General features: G+C 37.3%; 1 protein-coding gene across 1 annotated transcript in view; it reads right to left on the bottom strand.

The window, feature by feature from the left end:
- Nucleotides 1–19912, bottom strand: part of SLCO4C1 (solute carrier organic anion transporter family member 4C1) — a 66737-nt gene extending 46825 nt beyond the window's left edge. The window contains exons 1-2 of the mRNA XM_004420342.3: nucleotides 19498–19912; nucleotides 15998–16261 (exon numbers count right to left, since the gene is read on the bottom strand). Coding sequence (XP_004420399.2) covers nucleotides 15998–16261; nucleotides 19498–19843 — 610 coding nt within the window. The 5' untranslated portion in view covers nucleotides 19844–19912. The remainder of the gene's footprint in view (nucleotides 1–15997; nucleotides 16262–19497) is intronic.
- Between the last annotated feature and the right edge of the window lie 425 nt (nucleotides 19913–20337).

The following is a 20337-nucleotide window of genomic DNA, read 5'->3' as shown; positions in this document are numbered from 1 at the left end:
GATTAACAATAATAACTAAAAATAAAATAGAACAATTATAACAATATACTGTAATAAGTTATGTGAAGAATGTGGTTTCTCCCTCTCTCTCAAAATATCTTATTGTACTGTATTTTTGGACTGTGGTTGACACTGCCAGTAACTGAAACCGTGGATAAGGAGGGACCACTGTATCTTTCCTCATTCAGTGATTATAAGCTCCAAAGTTTTAAGTGCCTGTATGACTCACTGGGTTCTCACTTATCATGCCTTACTTATATCTTATCTTCATTTATGTTAATAGCAATAATAATAGTAATATTTACTGAGTGCTTATCTTATGCAAGATCCTTCATTGGCATGCATTATCTCATCTCCAGAAAAATCCTATTGAAGAGGTACTAGTATTACTTTCCTCATTTTACAGATGAGAAAAGTCAGGATTAGATTAATTTATCCAAAATCTCTAAGACATAAGAGTCTAAATTTTTAACAGATTCATTTCATGGTTTATGGTGACATAAAGTAAAATTAATCAGTTACTCAAATAATTTGGAATGTGAATTCAAAACATTTTTTTAAGGGTTTCTCACTAATAAGATAAAATAAAGAGACAAAAATTTTTGATAAATGACTGAACAGTCAACCTCCTTATCTTCTCTAAATTACAAACCCATGACCCAAACAGCCACTAACTCATTAACCCAAAAACAGAATCCAATACCATGAATATAATAGAAATGACCACAAATGTTTAAAAAATTCTTAAGACGTTAGAAAATTCTATACATACTCTTATACCAAGAAATGTGAAAATCTCCTAAAATAAAAATGTTGACTATAAATGATATAAAATTTGAATGAAGCTATGATTCTGGAATAAATTGAAATGGGAATCAAAAGTCTATCTCTAAAAACAGCCTATCTGAAATGGTTTTCCTGGAGAATTTATATCAAAGCTCAACCAAGAACAATCATTCCCAATGATTGCCAAGAGGCACCAATCCATTGCCACCCCCTAGTTCTCTACCCTGTGCATTCTGGCTACAAGAGGACCCAGCAACAGAGTGATTTCTGCCTTATTTAATGCATATACCATGTTCTGTAGGGAGGGAAATCTTATTTTAAAAGTTCTAACACAACAGACACCATTCTAGCAAGTCAGCAGCTTCTGGGTGTTGGGGTACATAGTAAGACACACAAGTGAATTTCATGAGCCGGAGTTTGTTACCATACTTATTTTGCTGCAAATGAGTTTCTTGGTCAGAAATGATGTTGTATAGGCTATAATAATGAATAAGGCATTTTGTAAGTCAAACAGTGCTGCGTGTTGGTAGAAGCACTGCAGGTAGTGAAAACAAATTATTATCTAGAATACAGTCATGCATTGCTTAATGATGGGCATACATTCTGAGAAATGCATCGCTAGGCAATTTCATCGTTGTGCAAACATCAGAGTGTACTTACACAAACCTAGATGGTATAGCCTACTATACACCTGGGCTATATATGGTACTAATCTTGTGGGACCACCATCGTATATCGTATATGCGGTCCATCATTGACCAAAATGTCGTTATACAGTGCATGACCGTATATATTTATCCCAGGGGGCACTGCAACCAAGATAGATATATTTTGGTTGCCATGGGGTATACTGGTTGCCCTGGGGAATGCTGCCATATCAGGAACTCTCAGGACTGCGTTCTGCAGTTGGTAAATAGGTAGTTGGACCAGCCTTGATGAGGGAAGGGCATATTTTGGAACCCATGCTTAGCTTCCTTTTGTGCTATAGGGCCACTTTTTACATGGGACAATTCCACAAGCACCACAGCAGCTAGGGAAAAACACTGATTGACATTCACTGAACAGACCATCTTTTCTTCCTGATTGAGAGCCCCTTCCACAAAGGATGCCCTCATGTGAGCATTAACAAGTGGCAAAAATATCTATATTCTTGAGTCCATGCCAAGAGGCATATTGCACATCTCTCAGCTGGAACTCGTTGTACCTGTAAACAACTTTCATTTGTGTTTTTTCCACGCTTCTGATTGGTCAGCTTATCTATTAGTGTTGTCCATGAATCAATTTAAATCTGTATCTCAGGCCTTCTTCTATCAAAAGTGAATTTCCACTTACCATTGCCTTTAGGGACATGCCTGATTGGGGCTGTTATTCGAGGGCTGTCCACTTTTGGTGGGGGCCAGCATACCTTGCAAACCCTCGGTAAATCAAGCTACACTTCTTCCTCCTCTGTTAGCCAGCACAGAGAACTCTGTGAGGCCCTTAGAATAAAGACACCTAGGTTTTTGTAGTAAGGCCATGCTAACTTCTGCCTATAATGATAACCTTTCTCCATCTGAAAAGAGGAAAGTGCAAAGCAATAAAAACCAGTAGCATAGTAGTCTGAGATGCCTGCCTATACAGTTACTTGTGCCTTCCAAACCTACTTGTACCTACCATTTAACAGTGACTGCTACTTCACATGTCTAATTTTACAATTTGTTACGGTAGATAACACATACTTCCTGATGGGGAATTCAGGTCACCTGGTGTTCATCATCATGTTTATGTCTAACATACCAGCATCTAGGAGCAAATCAAGCATTGCTTTTCAAATGAAGAATAGCGTAGGCAAAAAAAGCTTGTTCTTACTACAAAAATCTCCAGGTCCTCACTGTGATTTCCCTATGGAGACTTGCCAGAGGCTTCCTACATCATCCCTGTCTGCCATAAACACTGTCCATACCTGCTGCAAGAATTTTATCTTGTTCTAGTTCCCACTCAAATCTGGCAGCCTTATGCATTACCCAGTAAATGGGCTGGAGTAATGTACTCAAATGATGTTGTATGATTGATGATTGTATGGTTGATGATGTCTGCCAAATCCCAAAAGGTATACCAGGCACTGTGCAAGTGCAGAGTGTGCAAGGTGCAGATATTGTGACATGGCCCGGGCCACTGGATCCCTAGAAATTTTACTGTTATGATGGGCCCTTGAATGTTGTTGTGGTTTATCTCCTATTGTCTAGCATGTATATGCTTTACTAAGGCATTTAAAACACTTAATAGTTAACTTAATACCATCAATGTAAAGTCCAGTGTGATGTTCTATGAATAGTAAGATGATCATGGTACCTCCAGACCAGAGGTTCACAACCTCGGCACTATTGACATTTGGGGCCAGATAATTCTTTGTTGTGGTGGGCTCTCCTGTGCCTTGTAGGATGTTTACCAGTGTCCCTGGCCTCTACCCACTAGTCACCAGTAGTACCCTCCATCCCAGTCATAACAATCAAAAATGTCTCCAGAAATGGAAATTGGCCCCAGTTGAGAACCACTGCCCCTGAACATATTATAAAAAAGAGCAAGAAGATGCATGTAGTACTGAGATAAGATAGCGATGGTGTACTCTTGTTCCTCCACAGAAAAGCAAATCATCTTGATTGTCTTTGCAGTTGAGAAGTGAAAGAAAACATTTCTTGATCAACAGCTACATATTAGCTGTCAGGGTCTGGGCTGATTTGCTCCAGAAAAGGTACCAAATCTGGAACCATGGCTGTAATTACTATCACCACCTGATTACGTTTACAATGATCTAAAGTCATTTTCCATGACTTTATCCTGCATTTGCACCAAATACATGAAAAAAAAAAGGTGAGAATATAGTAGGGATCACCATCTCTGTATTTTTCAAATCTTTGATGGTATCACTAAGCTCTATAATTCCCTTAAGGACACAGCATTATTTCTGGTTTGCTATCTCATTCAGGGGCTTCTACTTAGCTTTTCCTACAATAATATCTCTCAATCCACAAGTCAGGCAACCAATGGAGGGATTCTGCCAGCTAGTATATCTACAGCCCTTCTACATCCTAAGACTAGGGAAATAACTACACGATGGGTATCTCTGGACCCACTGTGAGGTAGAGAAGTCTTGAACCACCTCTATTATTGGAACTCTGTAAGTCCCTCTCTCACCAGCAGACTAGGGCAGTATTCTAGAACTCCAGAGATCAGATCAGTTCAGAGCCCTTATCTAATCACCTCCAGTGAGTCTGAATATGACCATTTCCCCTCAGCACTCAGATAAAAGGCTTCAGGCTGGGTTTGGGGGAAGAGAAACATAACATACTTCTGGCTATGTTGTAAAGTTCTTCAAAGAGATCTAGCCTCCCTATCAGTAATGAGGTCTGGATCTGTGAATTTGCTTAGGCCTGGAATTGGTTAAAAGGTTGTGAAACTGCACCATATTGATTCAGATAGGGTTTCTGACCATGAGACTCACAATTTTTCTAGTTATATATGTCAACTCAGTCTCTGTAACTTGTTTGGATAATTAAGTCAACCTTGCCTCTGAAAGTTAGCATGGCCACTTAGTTTCTATCTCCCCAGGATCTGGATGGGCACATGAAGACTATTCAGTACAATGTATATCCTATAGGTCTTTCCAAATTTGTGAAAAGCAAGGGTTACTATAAGAATATAAGGTTAAATTAGATGTGATAGTGTGGGGGATCAGAATTGGCCACCTTCAAATATATCTCTTTACCTTGATTATTTTCTCTGAAAGAAACTGACCTCTCTTCACCACTAACTGCCTAAAAGAATTTAACTCTGGGTATGGATAGACTGAGAGGGTCCTTGCTAAGCCCATTTCAAGTAAAAGTAGACATTATCCTTTGTAAGAGACATTTAGATTTGTAAGGAAATCTCCATTTGTAAAGGTATCTCCCTCTCTGTACCAGGAAACAGGGGGGATGACCTTATCTCTAGAAACTCTTAACAGTGCAGAAGGCAAGGACTTAAATCTCTTAAATCTGCATATTAACCTTATTCCTGTGTACTGTGCTTTTCTGGTAATCTCCCATAGCTGACTACTCCCACTCCCAACATCCTCCTTTGTCTTTAGCTGACAGTAGTATTTAAGCTGAGAACCTCCGCCATCTTGTCAAGATACTCAGTTACCCAGTAGGTCTCTCCCATGTATACATGTTATAAAGCTTTGTTTGATTTTCTCCTACTATTCAGTCTCATGTCAATTTAACTTGTAGCCCAGCCAGAAAGGAGCCAGATTGGTAGAGGATAGTCTTCCTCATCTTCAATAGCAAAAAGCCCTGGATGTTAATTCCATTTATTAACCATTTACAGAGTAGCTAATATAAACCAGGGATACTTTAGCTACTGAAAAAGTTGAACAAATTATGACTCCAGTACTCCCAAAAAAATTCAGTCTGACATAGTAACAATGGTAATTGATATTATAAAATTTAGAACCTGACAAATACCAAATTTATATGCTGTAAATATTATATAGTAATGAAAACAAACAAAAGGAAATTAGGAAGAAATGCAAAAAAAAAAGAATTGAAAATGTCAGAACATAACAGATTCATATAAAAAAGAGTGGATAAAAATCATAGACCAGGCAACGTAATAAGTGAAATTTTAATGCTACATTAGGACTTGAGAATATACTTCAGTTTGAAGTAAGCAGAATTCTGTCACAAAAATTGTATCCTGAAAAATGGCATATTTAGCAAAAACAAAAAGACCAATATTTTACACTATTAGTTATGTCCTCTTCTTAATGTCACATAGTCTTTAAAAAAAAAAATCCTGACAAAAGGTAAAATACTTTTTTTTTTCCTGAGGAAGATTCACCCTGAGCTAACCTTTGTTGCCATTCTTCCTCTATTTTGTATGTGGGTCGCTGCCACAGCATGGCTGCTGACAAGAGGTATAGGTCCGTTCCTGGGAACTGAACCCAGGCTGCTGAAGTGGAGCACACTGAACTTAACCACTAGGCCACAGGGCTGGCCCCTAATATACTTTTTACTGTAGACTTATGAATTGCTTTTATAAAACTGAAATTGGAAAAATGACTAGATTGATAACAATATGGAGATGATAGGAAATAGAATTTACAAAAAAGAAAATGGCATAGCTATAGGTAATTTTTCCAATTTTTCAAGAAAGAAATATTTTCCACACGTTATTGCTAGGGACCCTATGAACAATTTACTAATATTAAAGAGCCTTAGAATTATTTCAATAAAGAAATCCTTTGTTTATTCCTTAACTTTCTGAAATAGTTCCTTCCTCCCCTCCCCCTTCTTTGCTGTGGGGGGCTCTCCTGTGCATTGTAGGATATCCCTCCCCTTACTCAACAAATATCTACTAACTGTCTACTATATGCCAGATAATGTACTGAATAATAGCACAAGCTCGTGTGCTAAAACTCTTTTTTAAGTAACATTTTAACATCCTACAGAGCTTTATGGGACACTGACTTTTTGATCCTTGCCAATAACCCAAATAACTGACAGTAATGGCATTTTTGGTGGTCAGCGGATCTTTGCCAAATATTCTGGATGGAATAAAAGGGACTAGAAAGACTAGGACTTTAGAGTTGGAAGAAGCAACTGCTTCTCATCCAAATCCAATAAAAGATAAACTCAGAAGGCCTTTGAGGACAAAGATCAATTAAAACAGACTGTGGCCTGGACAAATCAAGGTTACCTATTGTTAATACCATTGAATGGATTAAGGTGGCACCAAGTAAATCCTTTTAATTGGAAAACACGGCTCAGAGAAAAGTACTTAAGGGTATGACTCTCCCATTAGTCTGATAGGCTTAAGTAAGTCCAGAGAGAGGCATGAGGTTAAGAAAGATCAGACACATAGCAAAACTATGAGTATGGTTATTGGCATAAATACCTGAATCAATTAGACAACAAACCAGTTTTCAAAACATTTGCACTGCCAAATGAACCATTAGCCTCCTCTAAGAGAGATTATGACTGAATGACTATTAAAATGACCCTTACTTCCCAAATTTCTTCGGGGTAATACAGCTTCTAAGCACTGAAGGGGTATATTCTCCATTTGCCCTCTTCAAATGTAGCCAAGAATGATAACAAAAAAGGACCCACAGAGAACAAGGAACTATGAAGCCCCTCCCAAGAAGCAGAAGTAGGGTTTACTTGAGGAGCAAGCACAACATTTTCCCAGTGGGATTTCAGGATTTCTCTGAACCAGTGACTCCTGTGTGTATTTCCCTTTCCAACTGGTAATGATTATTGTGACAAATACATTTCTTATATGTTTTCGTTATTAAAAGAAGGAAACAGAAAATGCTAATCGGGAATATAAAGAGAGTCAAATTAACTCAATATGTATCACAGACTTAAAGGGAAAATGGAAAACTATAAAACTTTTTGGAAAAAAAAATAGGAGAAAATCTTTGGGACCTAGGGCTAGGCAAAGAATTCTCAGACTTAACAACAAAAGCATAATCCATTAAAGGAAAAATTGATAAATTGAACTTCATCAAAATTAAAAAATTTTTCCTCTGTGACAAGCCCTGTTAAGAGGATGAAAATACAAGCTACAGACTGGATGAAAATATCTGCAAACCACCTATCTGATAAAGATGTAGTACTTAGAGCACGTAAGTAATTCTCACAATTCAACGGTAAAAAATAAACAATCCAGTTAGAAAATGGGCAAAAAAATATGAACAGACATTACACCAGGGAGGATAAACAGATGGCAAACGAGCACAAGCAAAGACGCTCAACATCATTAGTCATTAGAGAAACGAAAATGAAAACCACAGTAAGATTTCACTGCAGCCTATCAGAATGGCTAAAATAAAAAATAATGATAGCACCAAATGCTGGCAAGGATGCAGATTAACTGGATCACTCACACATTGCTGATGGAAATATAAAGTGGTAGTCACTCTGGAAAACAGCTGAACAGTTTCTCAAAAACCTAAACATAGAACTATTATCTGACCCAGTAGTTTTACTCCTGGGCATCTACCCCAGAGAAATGAAAACTATGTTTGCACAAAAATCTGTACACTAATGTTCATAACTTTATTTGTAATAGACAAAATACTAGGATCAACCCAGATGTCCTTTATGGGGTGAATGGTTCAACAAACCGTGGTACATACAATCCATGAAATACTTACTAATTAGCAATAAAAAGGAATGAACAATTGATAAACACAACCTCACTAAGTCTTCAGAGAATTATTCTAAGTGAAAAAAAGCCAATTCCAAAATGTTGTCAAAATATTAAATATCAAAATATAGTAAAATCTTTAAGCATAAAAATATTATCATGAGGTAATTTATAATAGAAAACTTTTTAAATGTAAATATTTAACTCTATGAGAATGGTTAAAATATAAAATGGAATGCTATGCAAGAAAAGGATGCTGACAGGTTGCAAACTATGCAAAACTGTATATTGACTCTGTAAAAAATAGGCACAGTAAGAACATTAAGACAATCGCAAAGCTGTTTTCCTTGAGAAAAGAATAATAATGAATAGGGATTTTTCTCTTTCCACTTTATATTTTAACCATTCTCATAGAGTTGAATATTTACATTTAAAATGTTTTCTATTATAAACCACCTCATGATAACATTTTTAAGTTTAAAGATTTTTTTCTATCTTCTGAATATCTTACAAAGGAAATATGTTTAAAATTAGAAAAAAAATTAAAGATATTTAAAAAGAGGCAACTTGGCCATTTAAAAGATAATATTTTAAATTAACTAATACTTGAGGGTATTATGCTAAGCAAAATAAGTCAGACAGAGAAAGCAAAATACCTACTGTATATTTCACTCATATGTAGAAGATAAAAATAACAACAAAACACAGAGATATAGAGATTGCACTGGTGGTTACCAGGGGAGGGGGATGAGGGGGGAGGGCAAAAGGAGTAAAAGGGAACATGTGTACGGTGACAGATAAAAAGATTTTTTAAAAAGGCAATATTTTAATATGTTATTTTAAGTGGATTCGATTAATCTGAGCTACACCAAATAAATTTATTTCCTTATCTCGAAGGAAGAATACAATCCTGGAAACATATCTAATTAAAACTTTTTCTAATATGTTACTTTGAAAGTGTTTGGCCAGACTTGGGGGATATGTCACTATCTAGTGGCACCTACAAAAAAATATGTACCATATTGAAAGATTTTTAGTTGTTCATATTATTTGGTAACTACCATTGCCAATAACCAAACAAACCAAGAAAGGCAGTTTTTTTACATTAGTATAGCTGTTACTTAATTATCATAAACATCATCATTATTCATTGCTACTATTTAATGAGCACTTACCACACACCAGGCACTGCCTTATCACTGTATGTGCACATTCTCCTACAAGGTAGCAGTTATTATCATCATCATGATTTAAAGTTGAAGAAACTTGTCCAGGGTCACATAGCTTTATCACACAGTGTTCAAGCAAAAATTTAAACCTGGTTTTGTCTGACCCTAATATCCCTGATATACTGCTGCAAACTTGCACTCAGTGTAAAACGCTAATAGCATAATAAAAGAGAAAAAATACATTAAAACTCACATTGGCTAATATGTGCATTTTTAAGAACAGTGACTAAGAAAATAGAATTTCCTCATTTCTTTCTTACCACAAACCACATTTTTACCAACCTTTCTGGGGAAGCTACAAAAAGCATTGCCTAAGCATTACCTCTCACACATTATATCCGGTTAGACACAGCTATACCTGTGGTCCAACTGAATGCCCTATCAGAGCATTTCCTTTTATTTTATACATGAAGACTAATAAGGGTAATCGCTACTAATAGTCTATCAAAAAACAATCCCAACATTTTAGCACCCACCACCTTAGAAGTACAGTAGTTATGTAGTGAAATCAATATTTAACCAAGTAATTAAGATGAAAACCAAAAGTAGAATATCAAAACATTTTGCTACTATTTCTGAATATCCTTCTCATTTTAGCTTCCTTTTTCACATTGCAAATTTTTCAGATCCCAAATCTTACCCATAGAGATCACTTTACGGCTAATAATTTTGCCTCGATAACACAGTTCTTCCCAATTCAGTGGCCAAAAAAAGAGAAAACGCCCTGTTTTTCTTTAGTCCAACTTTATGGAAAATGCAAACAAAGAATCCCAAACTGCCTTCATCTGCCCTTACCTACTCTTTTCACCTTCTGTGGAAGGACAAGTCATCAGCCTCCTAATACACCTCCATTGAAGGGATCCATTCACTCATTAATACAGTTGACAACTCAACAAGCATTTCTTGAGCACCTACTATACATCACATGCTCTTCCAGGTGCTGCCATAATGAAGTTTCTAAATTCAACAAGAACTTTCAAAATCACATCCTTAGGTGTTAAGACAGCATAGAACATATTTTCCCAAAGCCTGTTCACCAAAAGACTAATCTGGAGGAGGAAACATCGAGTGAGCAGTGGAAGCAGGGTAAAGGGGACAAGCACAGCAATGGAGTCCCTTGGTCAATAAGTTTAGACCTCTACATACCATATCCCCTGACTAAAGATTCACATGATGCAATAGAGATATCTCCTTAACTTTCATTTTTTCGCCAACTCATTGAACCATGGAACACATTTTTAATATGCTCTTAATTCCTTCTGAAACTGTGCTCCACAGAGCATATGTTGGGAAATGCTGGAACATTATTTTCCTTGGTCAAGGCCATGGATTTTTTAAATCTCTACCTATCTGCAAACCATAGCTGTGAGCAGAACTGAGTTTGTGCTAACATATCATTGATACATGCTTTCCTACTTATTTTTCTCTGTGAGTTTCCTCTATTTCAGAAGTTTGGTCATTTGAATTTCAACAAAACTGCTACATTAAGGTACCTAGTATTTCAGGATGGTTGTGAAACTCCTGTTTTAAAAGGAAGATATAAAGCAATAACCCTGAAATGAAAAGAAAACTTTTTCTCTTTGCCCACAATGGAAACTTTACAAAATAATTAAAGACTAAATTGAGCATGTATTTCCCAAAATAGACTGATAAGATAATCTGGGTAATTTTAAAAAATATAAATTCCTGAGTCCTACTCCAGACCTACTGAATCAGGATCTCCAAGGGGCATTAAATAAGGGTGGCAACCATCCAGGGCAATTCATTTTATCTAGAAAGCTTGGGGAAGACGAAGAGCCCCTGATATTAAAGTGTATAGTTTCATCTGGAACCACTGACTATCGCTAAAAGTTAGCTCTAGATCTTTTATAGTGTGTATTAAATTTAAAAATCTTTTTGATAATTTGTTTTATTACACCATTATATCTTCTAACCTAAGAAATCACCTCTCCTCTTTATCCATTTCAGTTATAATAAAATTGAAATATAAGAAAAATAAAAGTGATTTCCATAAGGAAGAAGTAAGATCAAGAAGGAAAAACACTCAGAGGCCGAGCAAAATTAAAGCATCTTGTGTTGAATTAGTGGTTGAAAAACTCTTAAGGTTCTTGGCCCTATATCTTCTCCAATCTAGGCAAGCATGCTATACTAAAAAAAAAAATCTTAAGGATACAAGATAAAAGACAAAACTAACTAAAAATTAAGTCCAACTTTGAGCCCCTTTCTAATCATTTTCCTAGTTCAACTTTTTTAAGTAGTCACTCTGAGTAACCAAATTTCTTTGGTGTAGAGTTCTCCCCGAAATACCAATCTAAACCATTAGAAATTTAGTGCCAAAGCAAATGGAAAGTGTTGAGAGCTACCTTTTTTTGAGAGAAAGGGATGGAAAAGAAAAACAAGAAAATAATACAATTTAGGAAAAGTTATCCATCTATTGGTCAATTTAGAAAAAGAGCTTTACTGAATTTAGTAATTACTTCTCTACAATTCCTAAGTATTTACTAATGACCCCCCTCCCGAAGTCTCAAAGAGACAAAAAGATTATTTTGCTTAATGACATTAAATTAACACTAATCCAAAAGGAATTAAAAAGGGCTTGGATGAAAATAAAATGTTATGTGGTAAAGATTTCTTTATTTAGGACACTTTTAAATATTTAAAAGTTATATTAAAATATGTTGTGGTATGTTAATGTTATGTTAAAACATATCCAAAGTGAGTGTCAAATATGATTTACTTGAAAATGTTTTATGACACTACTCTATTTTCAGGTAAACATATACAATAATTAGCCCCCAGAAGCATTTATTTCTCTTAATTTTAATTCTTCCTTTCTTTGTATCCAATAACAACAACCAAAACTTCCCTTTGAAAAATGTTATCTCCATTCAAAGTTAGATAATCATCTCTAACTCTTATGTCTCCATAAAAGTTTCCCTGAAAAAAATACTTTCCCAAACCTACTTGAATTTACTTTTTTACAGAACAATAGAAAATTAAACCTGCTTCCAAACACACTTTTCTACCTTGTGCTAACTCTTAACCTTCTTTCGTGTTATTCTAACACCTGTGGAAATTATACAAGTTTATCATATTTCATATTTTGTTTTCTTCTACTCCCCAACTATATTACATTACTTTAATCTCCTGTTACAGAGATCATCTCATCAAAAAACAACAACAACAAAACAAAAGCACACAAGAGAACACGTAAATTCTCTCAATGTCAGTTTCAAATTAAATTATATGTATGATTTCAATTAATAAAATGATTTCTTATTGTTAGGTTCTTTATGTTATGTTACCTAAGAAGATTGTACATTTCCTTGCTGTTAATTTAGATACAGGAAGTTTCAACTCATTCATTTTCCTTTTCCCACTTAAATCTCCAGTTTTCTTCTACACTCTCCTTAGCATTGGACAAATAATTTAGATTTTTGGTTACAGGATCACATATTTGCAAAAGTGGATTAATTCACTTGAGCAAACAAGCTATTATGTTTTCAAGAAAGTACAGACTATTATAGCTGGCTATTTGAAACTGAGGAAGAAATGGTTTAAATTCATAAAAATAATTCACATAAATTATTATTGTTAATAAACCTATAAGTAATAAACAAAAATCTAAAAACATTAAACATCAAACTAAACACTAAACAACAAAAATTAAACTAGTGTTAGTTTTAGCTATTATTGACCATCTATGAAATCACTATAAAGTCACTTCACCTCTTGTCCTAAGGTTCCACATTGTAAAAGCAGGGATTTACAATTTCTGACGTTCCTTCTGTTTCTAAATTTCCTTTAGATATGTAATGCAATTTCAATCCTGAGTTTGTACCTGTTATATTGTAAACACCTACACATACACACAAACTCACCATAATGACGTCTCTATTAAAGAAAACTTTCAGGAAAAAAAGAATGTAAAAATTCAAAATAACAACTAGGCATTTTCATATACCAACTGTGGGAAAGTAACTGGTATATCCCCTCCTAAAAGTCAGTGTGATGTTATCTATCAAAAATTAGAAGGAGGAAGCCCTTCAAACCCGGCATTTGCACTTCTAGGAATGAAGACTAAAGAATGACTTGCACATTCACATAAACAAAAGTATATGTTCGAAGATACATATTGCAACCTTGGATATATAATACGCAGTTCGTACTAAATCCAAACCTGGTTTCTTGATTTCCACTCTCATTTCTGTTCTTCCTAGTCTTCCGCATTCTAGTAAATGGCCCCAGATGGTCAAGCCAAATATCAAGGAGTAATTATTCATTCCTCCTTCACAATCACTCCACTAGAAAGCCTTATCTTTTTCCTTTAAAATACATTGAAAATGAGTCACTCCTCTAGATCCCTACTGCTACTGACCCAGTCCCAACCCCTTTATCTCTCACCTGGACTACAGTAAAAACCTCCTGGGTAAATTCCTCCCATTTACTCTTGTCCTTCAGAACAAGAGAAGCCAAAATGGCCATTTTAAAACATAAATAAGATCACGCACTTCCCTGTGTAAAACTCTCTCATGACTTCCCATTGCACTTAAAGGAAAATATAAATGCCTCATGCTGGCATCTACCTGCCTCTCCAAGTTCATCTCACGCTACGTTCTCCCTTGCTTTGACCATTCTGGCCAAAATTGACAATTCCTAAAACCTACCAAACTCTTCCCTGCTTCAAAGCCCTTGGTCTTGTTTTTCTCCAGCCTCCTCATTTTCCAATTCTTATCACAATAGCTTTTCCTTGCCCACATATTTTCCCTTTTGTACACTATTACTTCATACTATTTGTTCCCTTCCTACACTCACCTCAATCTTCAATTATCTTGTTTATTTGCTTATTAATTTTGTATTTCTTCCCACTAGGACATGAAATCCAGATGGCATGAAACTGTTTCACCACTGTTATCTCAGCACCATGTATAGTCCATATCAATAAATATTCATTGCTGAATGACAGAATAACATAAGAGTAACCTAAGGTTTTCTTTAATTTGCCACACATAAGCTATTATTTAAATTGTGAATCTTAATTTAGAGTAAAAATTTTATAGATCAGCCAGTTCCTCAATCTAATCTACTTCAACTAAAATAATGAAAAGTATCAATAAGATAGATCAATAAGAATTTCGTAAAAACTTGCACAGTACAAAATAATACACTAAAAGTTTATCATCTGGCTTCAGCAATCTTCTGGCCTTCATCTCTGGCCACACACACATACACCTTAATTTGTGGCCATTTCCCTTTGGGAAATATAAATTGTTCAGATTGGCTGCAACTCAAGGTGTGTGTGGCAAGCAATGAAACTAAGAAGATTGCTGAGGGCAGATCAGGCTTTTGTACTGGAATAGGTGTTTACGTTTTAGTTTAGAGAGTCAGGGATTTTGTTTAAAGTTTGTACACTTTAAGAACATGTAGGACATCTGATCGACTGGAAGAGTGAAGGATTAGATTCAGTGCAAAGATTACCACCTAAATGCTATAAATACAATAATATTTTTGCTAACACAGAATCAGTATCATGTTTCTTGTGTGACAGACTAAAATTAGCTTTTCCCTTACTGTTAAGATTTCAGAGGCGTTATACTAAAGCCTATGTGTCTTATTCCTGTGTGCCTTGTCCCTGTGAAATTACGTGAAGTTGACCTTCTGGAATCTTGTCCAGTCTTAGATAATGAACTAGAAGCTACATAAGTGCTCTTTCTTCTGATAACATAACATATTCTCCTTATCTTATTCATTCCAAACCGTACTACATTTTTTAAAACATCCTCTATTGGTCCAATAATTGCATATTCTATTTTTATTTCCAAAATGAAGCCTGCTTACCTAATAAGCGTACTCCTAAAACCATGCGGCATAATATATACTTTGTTATTGAAAAGCTTTTCCTATTTGTCATCATTCTACTATTGGGGAAATGGTCTTGGGAAATGTTAACACTTTAATATTGGTTTTCAATATTAATACTCACATATATAACAATCTTAACTTTTTGAAAATAATATCTATAGTACAGCAGACTCCCATTCTCCCTTCTTCCACTCCAAGCCTTTTCTTCACTTACCTAATCCCTGAAAGCTTCTGATTTTGTAGCTCTCTGATTTTATTTCAATATTTGCTATTAAAAGTCCCAGGAAGGACAATAAAAATATTAAGATCTACTTACATTAGCACATTCCTTTGGCTCCATCATAATTGTTTTTCTATTAAAAATAATTCTTTGAAAAAAAGTAAAATATAAATAATCAAATTTCCTTTTTGAGACTTTGAATAACATACCTCTTCACCCAACCAGAGCAACCCATTAGATAACTCATGAAGTTCTGTGTCTCTAAACTAGAGAGTCATAAGCAGAGCTAGCTCTAGTTTTTAGGAAAAGCCCCACTCCTATAAACTTCACCTCTCTTTATCTCAAATCAGGAGTCAACATGTTCAGGGTGTAGAGCTGTAAGCTCAACAAATAAAACCACAAAGGGAAAAAGTATAGATCTTAGAACCCCAATGAGGTCACAACACCTGCAAAGGAAAACTGGTCGTCACTTTTTGAGGACTGTGTGTAATACTGGGAATGAGTATCAGAGGATTAAAAACTTGGAGAACCACTGAAGCCATGAATAATGCACACACTCTGTCTCTGTAATCTCCTACTTCACACAATTCACATCACAACAAAGCAGTGAGCAGTGAAAAAGACTTAAGCTCTTAACCTACTTACCTGTATGAGTGAGTTGCAATATAGAGTTAACGGCCTAGTTTCATACTACTTCTTAGAGTAAAACAAAAACACAACAGAAACGTACCTTCAAAAAGTGATCCCAATTGGTATTCTCCACTAAAAAATTTTGGCAATGAAAATACAAGTGCTCCCAGTCCTATCATAAAGGATGCAAACGCAAGCCATCTTGGTTTGTGTCCTCTTTCACCAAAGAATGATACAAACAAAGACAACAAACAGAATGAGATATCATAGCTTGATGATATCAGGCCCGTCAGGGAACTCTTCATCTCATAGCGCTTCTCAATCGTGGAAATGCTGATATTTACTAGGCCATTTACTACAACGCCTAAAAGAGAAAAAAAGAAATTTATGTGCATTATTCCAGCTTTACCATATAGATTATGATTATTAACACAACGTACTAAAGTTTGGTTGTTCGTTTCTCTTGATATTTTTAAATGTACCAATTTTAAAAGTCTCAAAGTTTCAAAGCTGGGCAACTCAAATATAAACATACTTCCTTACAAATCAGTTTGCTCTTAAATTGTACACTTGCGAATTTTCAAGTGTTAAATACAAGTGATGCTTATCACATACTAAATTGTAGCTAACTTCATTTTTCTAAATGACAACAAAAAGTCAGACTGGTGAAGTCTCATGAAGCTGGTTTGCTAGAGTTTCCAAGGGTAGCAGACTCCCATGGCCCTCACCTGGAAGAGTACAAAAAGTACAAGTGACTCCAGAGGTCATTAGAGTAATGTTCAATTGCTTCCCAAGGTTACTCAATCCTTAAATATATTTATTTATAACAAGAGATCCTTGACTTAGTCTCAAGAAAGGTGAAACTGAGCTCTCAACTCTTTTTTTTGTCTAACACTCTTCTAGACAATAAAGTTATGATTTGAAAGGTCCTGGAGCAAAAATAAACATAAACTAAGATTCTTATTTCAACCACTGGCATTCTAAATCATATGCAAAGTAAAAGCGAAACAACTTACACTTCATCTACTAAACAAGGAAAAGCTGGAAATCCAGCTTTGACTGACTTAACAAAAATGTCCTGGCTAGATAAAGATTAAATTTACAGGAATTTAAACATTACTATACATTAAAAATAAAAAGCATCTGATCAAATTACAAAGTTCTTAACTAGTTACATTTTACTTAAGAGAATACCATGGATTGTTTTCATTCATTAATTCATAGAAAGAGTATATACAAGCCAAGATCTCTACAATCTCTTCAAATTTTGCTTCATCAAGACTATAACTGGAGGGCCGGCCCCATGGCTTAGCGGTTAAGTGCGCACGCTCCGCTACTGACGGCCTGGGTTCGGATCCCGGGCGCGCACTGACGCACTGCTTGTCCGGCCATGCTGAGGCCGCGTCCCACATACAGCAACTAGAAGGATGTGCAACTATGACATACGACTATCTACTGGGGCTTTGGGGGAAAAAAAGGAGGAGGATTGGCAATAGATGTTAGCTCAGAGCCAGTCTGCCTCAGCAAAGAGAGGAGGATTAGCATGGATGTTAGCTCAGGGCTGATCTTCCTCACGAAAAAAAAAAAAAAGACTATAACTGGAAATAAATTTCCAGAAGATTGACATAAGTTTTAACAGTTCTAACATGATTTTTATTTCTATGCCAGTTTATTAAGTCTATAAGCCAATTTACAATTCCTGAGATTTCAAGACAAAGTATCCAAAGTACCTAGGAACGACATGTTGATAAGGAGACAAAGTTATCTAAGAATGTGAAAATTTCCCCATCCAAAAATCAATCAGCTTCCCAACATACTTGCCGTACTGATCAAAAGTCAGTCATTGGAACTCAATGCCCTTATGGTAAACCTCTCTGGAAAGAAAATTTGTAAACTCTTATGAAAGGATAGCGTTTTAAGCCTATGCATCCCAATGTGAATTCTATGCTACAACAGTTCCAAAAACTCTGCTTAAAAAAAATAGAAATTCCATGAAATACTGGGTACTATGTCCCTTTATTATAAATGCATGAAGACAGGAAGCACATTAGGAAATTAAGTGCTAAGAGAAATTGTGTTTATCTTTGAGAAATGCTGGACAGATTTTAGGGGTTTTTTTCCCCCAATTAAACACCTATTAAAATTAAAGACCATGGAAATGGTCTTCCCAAAGATCATGTTTGAGAAACATGGTAACAATGTTTTCAGTCATTAAACTTAAACTGAAACAAGAATTAATTTTTTACTTGTATCCAACTCTTTGAACTTTGCATTCCTTTGACACTGAGATCCTTCACCGTCACTGATTTTGGACAACTAAGATCACGACATTGAGAGTAGGTGAACTTTGGTGGGGACAAGAAAGGTGGAAAGGGAAATAACTCTTTAGCACAAAACTACTGTTAAAAGAAAAGCTGCAATTGACTTGCAATTAACAAATATTTACTTAGCACCTAAGGGCAAAACAAAGCAAGGGACACTGAGTTTCTTTGAGACAGGGGACCAGGAATAACAGGAAGGACATATTTAGATTTGTTCTTTTGTTAATCTTAAAAAAGCAATTTCCAATCCCCCTCCCCCAATATTTCTTGGGTTGTATCTCTTCCATTCAGTCCTTGATTGCCTCTTTACAAAATATTTTGAAAATATATGTATATATATTTTGAAACCATGACTCAAGTGACCAAAAAATATCTACATACCATCAAATTCTAACTAACCTACAGCATGTCCTTCAATGTTCCACCTTAATGCCCACCCCTCCTCAATTTGTCACCTTAGAGTAACTTTCCATTTCTTCCATCCCCTGCATTAGATGCAACACCCTAGCAGCTTTTACCTTCTCTATGCTTTCTTTCTTGGGAGCCATTCTCCTACCCTACCACTCACTCCTCCAAACCAAGCTTAGATTGCAAACTCCTGAGGGTATAAACCTGGACTTTATCAGTAACTCCCATGAGAATCTAAAAGATGTCCTTGAACAAAACAGATCATGCATAACTCGTGTTTGAATAGTGCCTTTCAATAATGCCTGAAGCCTTTGCTAACTTCCTCATTGGGCTCCACTTGAGCTTACATACAACTCACACTAAATATACTCACAAAACCTGAATGCTTATCTCTAACCTATACTATATATAGTCAACAAGATTCTCCTTTTGAAAACCCCCCTAAGCTCATCTGCAAATTTATTAATCATTCCATTCCGGAAACAATGTAAAAAGTCCCTTGAATAACGGGTTTAGTAAAATTATAAGCTTTTGTAATGTAGAAGGGATTCCCCCAGGGCAAACCACTCCCAAAGGAAGGCTCCCGTAGTTTCCATCTCCCTTGGAGGAATCGAATCTGCTAAACTAAGGTAGCAAGCAAAAGAGAAAAGGTTTAAATGTTGCGATAAAGGAGAAGCTAAAATGTGGAAGCCTAAACCTGGTTGGTTGACGTCAGTGGGAACGCCTTCATGTCCCAAGCCCCCGGCCGTCTCGCCCGGCGCGTCGCCCCCCGGGGCTCCGGGCGCACCTGCTCCGTCCTCCCCGCCAGCTCCCCGCGCCCTCCTCGCCCTCCGCTCGGCCGACGCCCTCTGGAGCCGGCGCTGGGCATTACCTTGCGAAAGGGCCAAGAGGCAGTAGTGAAGCAGAAAGCCCTGGGGAGTGTTGCAGCGCTGGAGACACCGGGGTTGGAAGCTCCCCCAGCCGCAGGGCCCCTCCTCAAACTCGGACAGCGACTCCGGCCCGGCCCGCTCCTGGGCGCCGGGGGGAGTTGCTGGAGGCAGAAGTGGCTCCGGTGACTTCTGGGGCTCCTGAGACTCCTGTGGCTGGGAATCCGCTCTCTGGGTGTTGGTGGCCAAGGCAGAGACCTCGACGTGAGAGGGCGATGCAGACGAGCGGCGCGGGGTGTCTGGGCTGGAGGGGACGAAAGCCGGGTTCTCAATGCCTTTGCGGCCCTTCATGGTCAGGATGGGTACTCCCGACTCCAGCGCGTCGGAGCGGCAAAAAACCCAGGTCCCGCTCCGGCTCCTCCCCTGGGCAGGTGGCAGCGCCCCCGTGCGGGGAGAGTTCCCGCCTCCCCGCTGAGCCTCTTCTAGGGCTCTCGCCGCTCGCGGCCGCCGGGGGCGCAGGGCGCCGGGCCCGCTGGCCTTGGAGTTGGCGCTCGGCCGCGCCTCACCTGTCGCCGCAGGGACCAACCGGAATGCGCGGCGTGGGCGTGCCACCCGGCCGCCGCCAGAGGAGCAGGCCAGGGCCGCCAGCCCGCCGTGCTCCTCCCGGAGCCCAGGTTCAGGGAAGCAAATAGACGTTGTGGGAGTCTGGTGGCCGTGAAGCTCCCCCTGGGTGCTGACAGGGAAGCTGTAAACAGTTGCATCAGGAGATGGTTCAAGGAAATATCCTGGGGTTTTCTTCCTTTGCTGCTTACCAAACCAGGCTAGGTCTGGACTCCAAGGATCAA

This window comes from Ceratotherium simum, chromosome 4, assembly GCF_057802395.1.
Source record: "Ceratotherium simum simum isolate JZ-2026a chromosome 4, ASM5780239v1, whole genome shotgun sequence".
In the NCBI taxonomy this organism is placed as follows: Eukaryota; Metazoa; Chordata; class Mammalia; order Perissodactyla; family Rhinocerotidae; genus Ceratotherium; species Ceratotherium simum.
The sequence above is the reverse complement of the archived record's forward strand: the minus strand, read 5'-3'. Positions and strand labels throughout refer to the sequence as shown.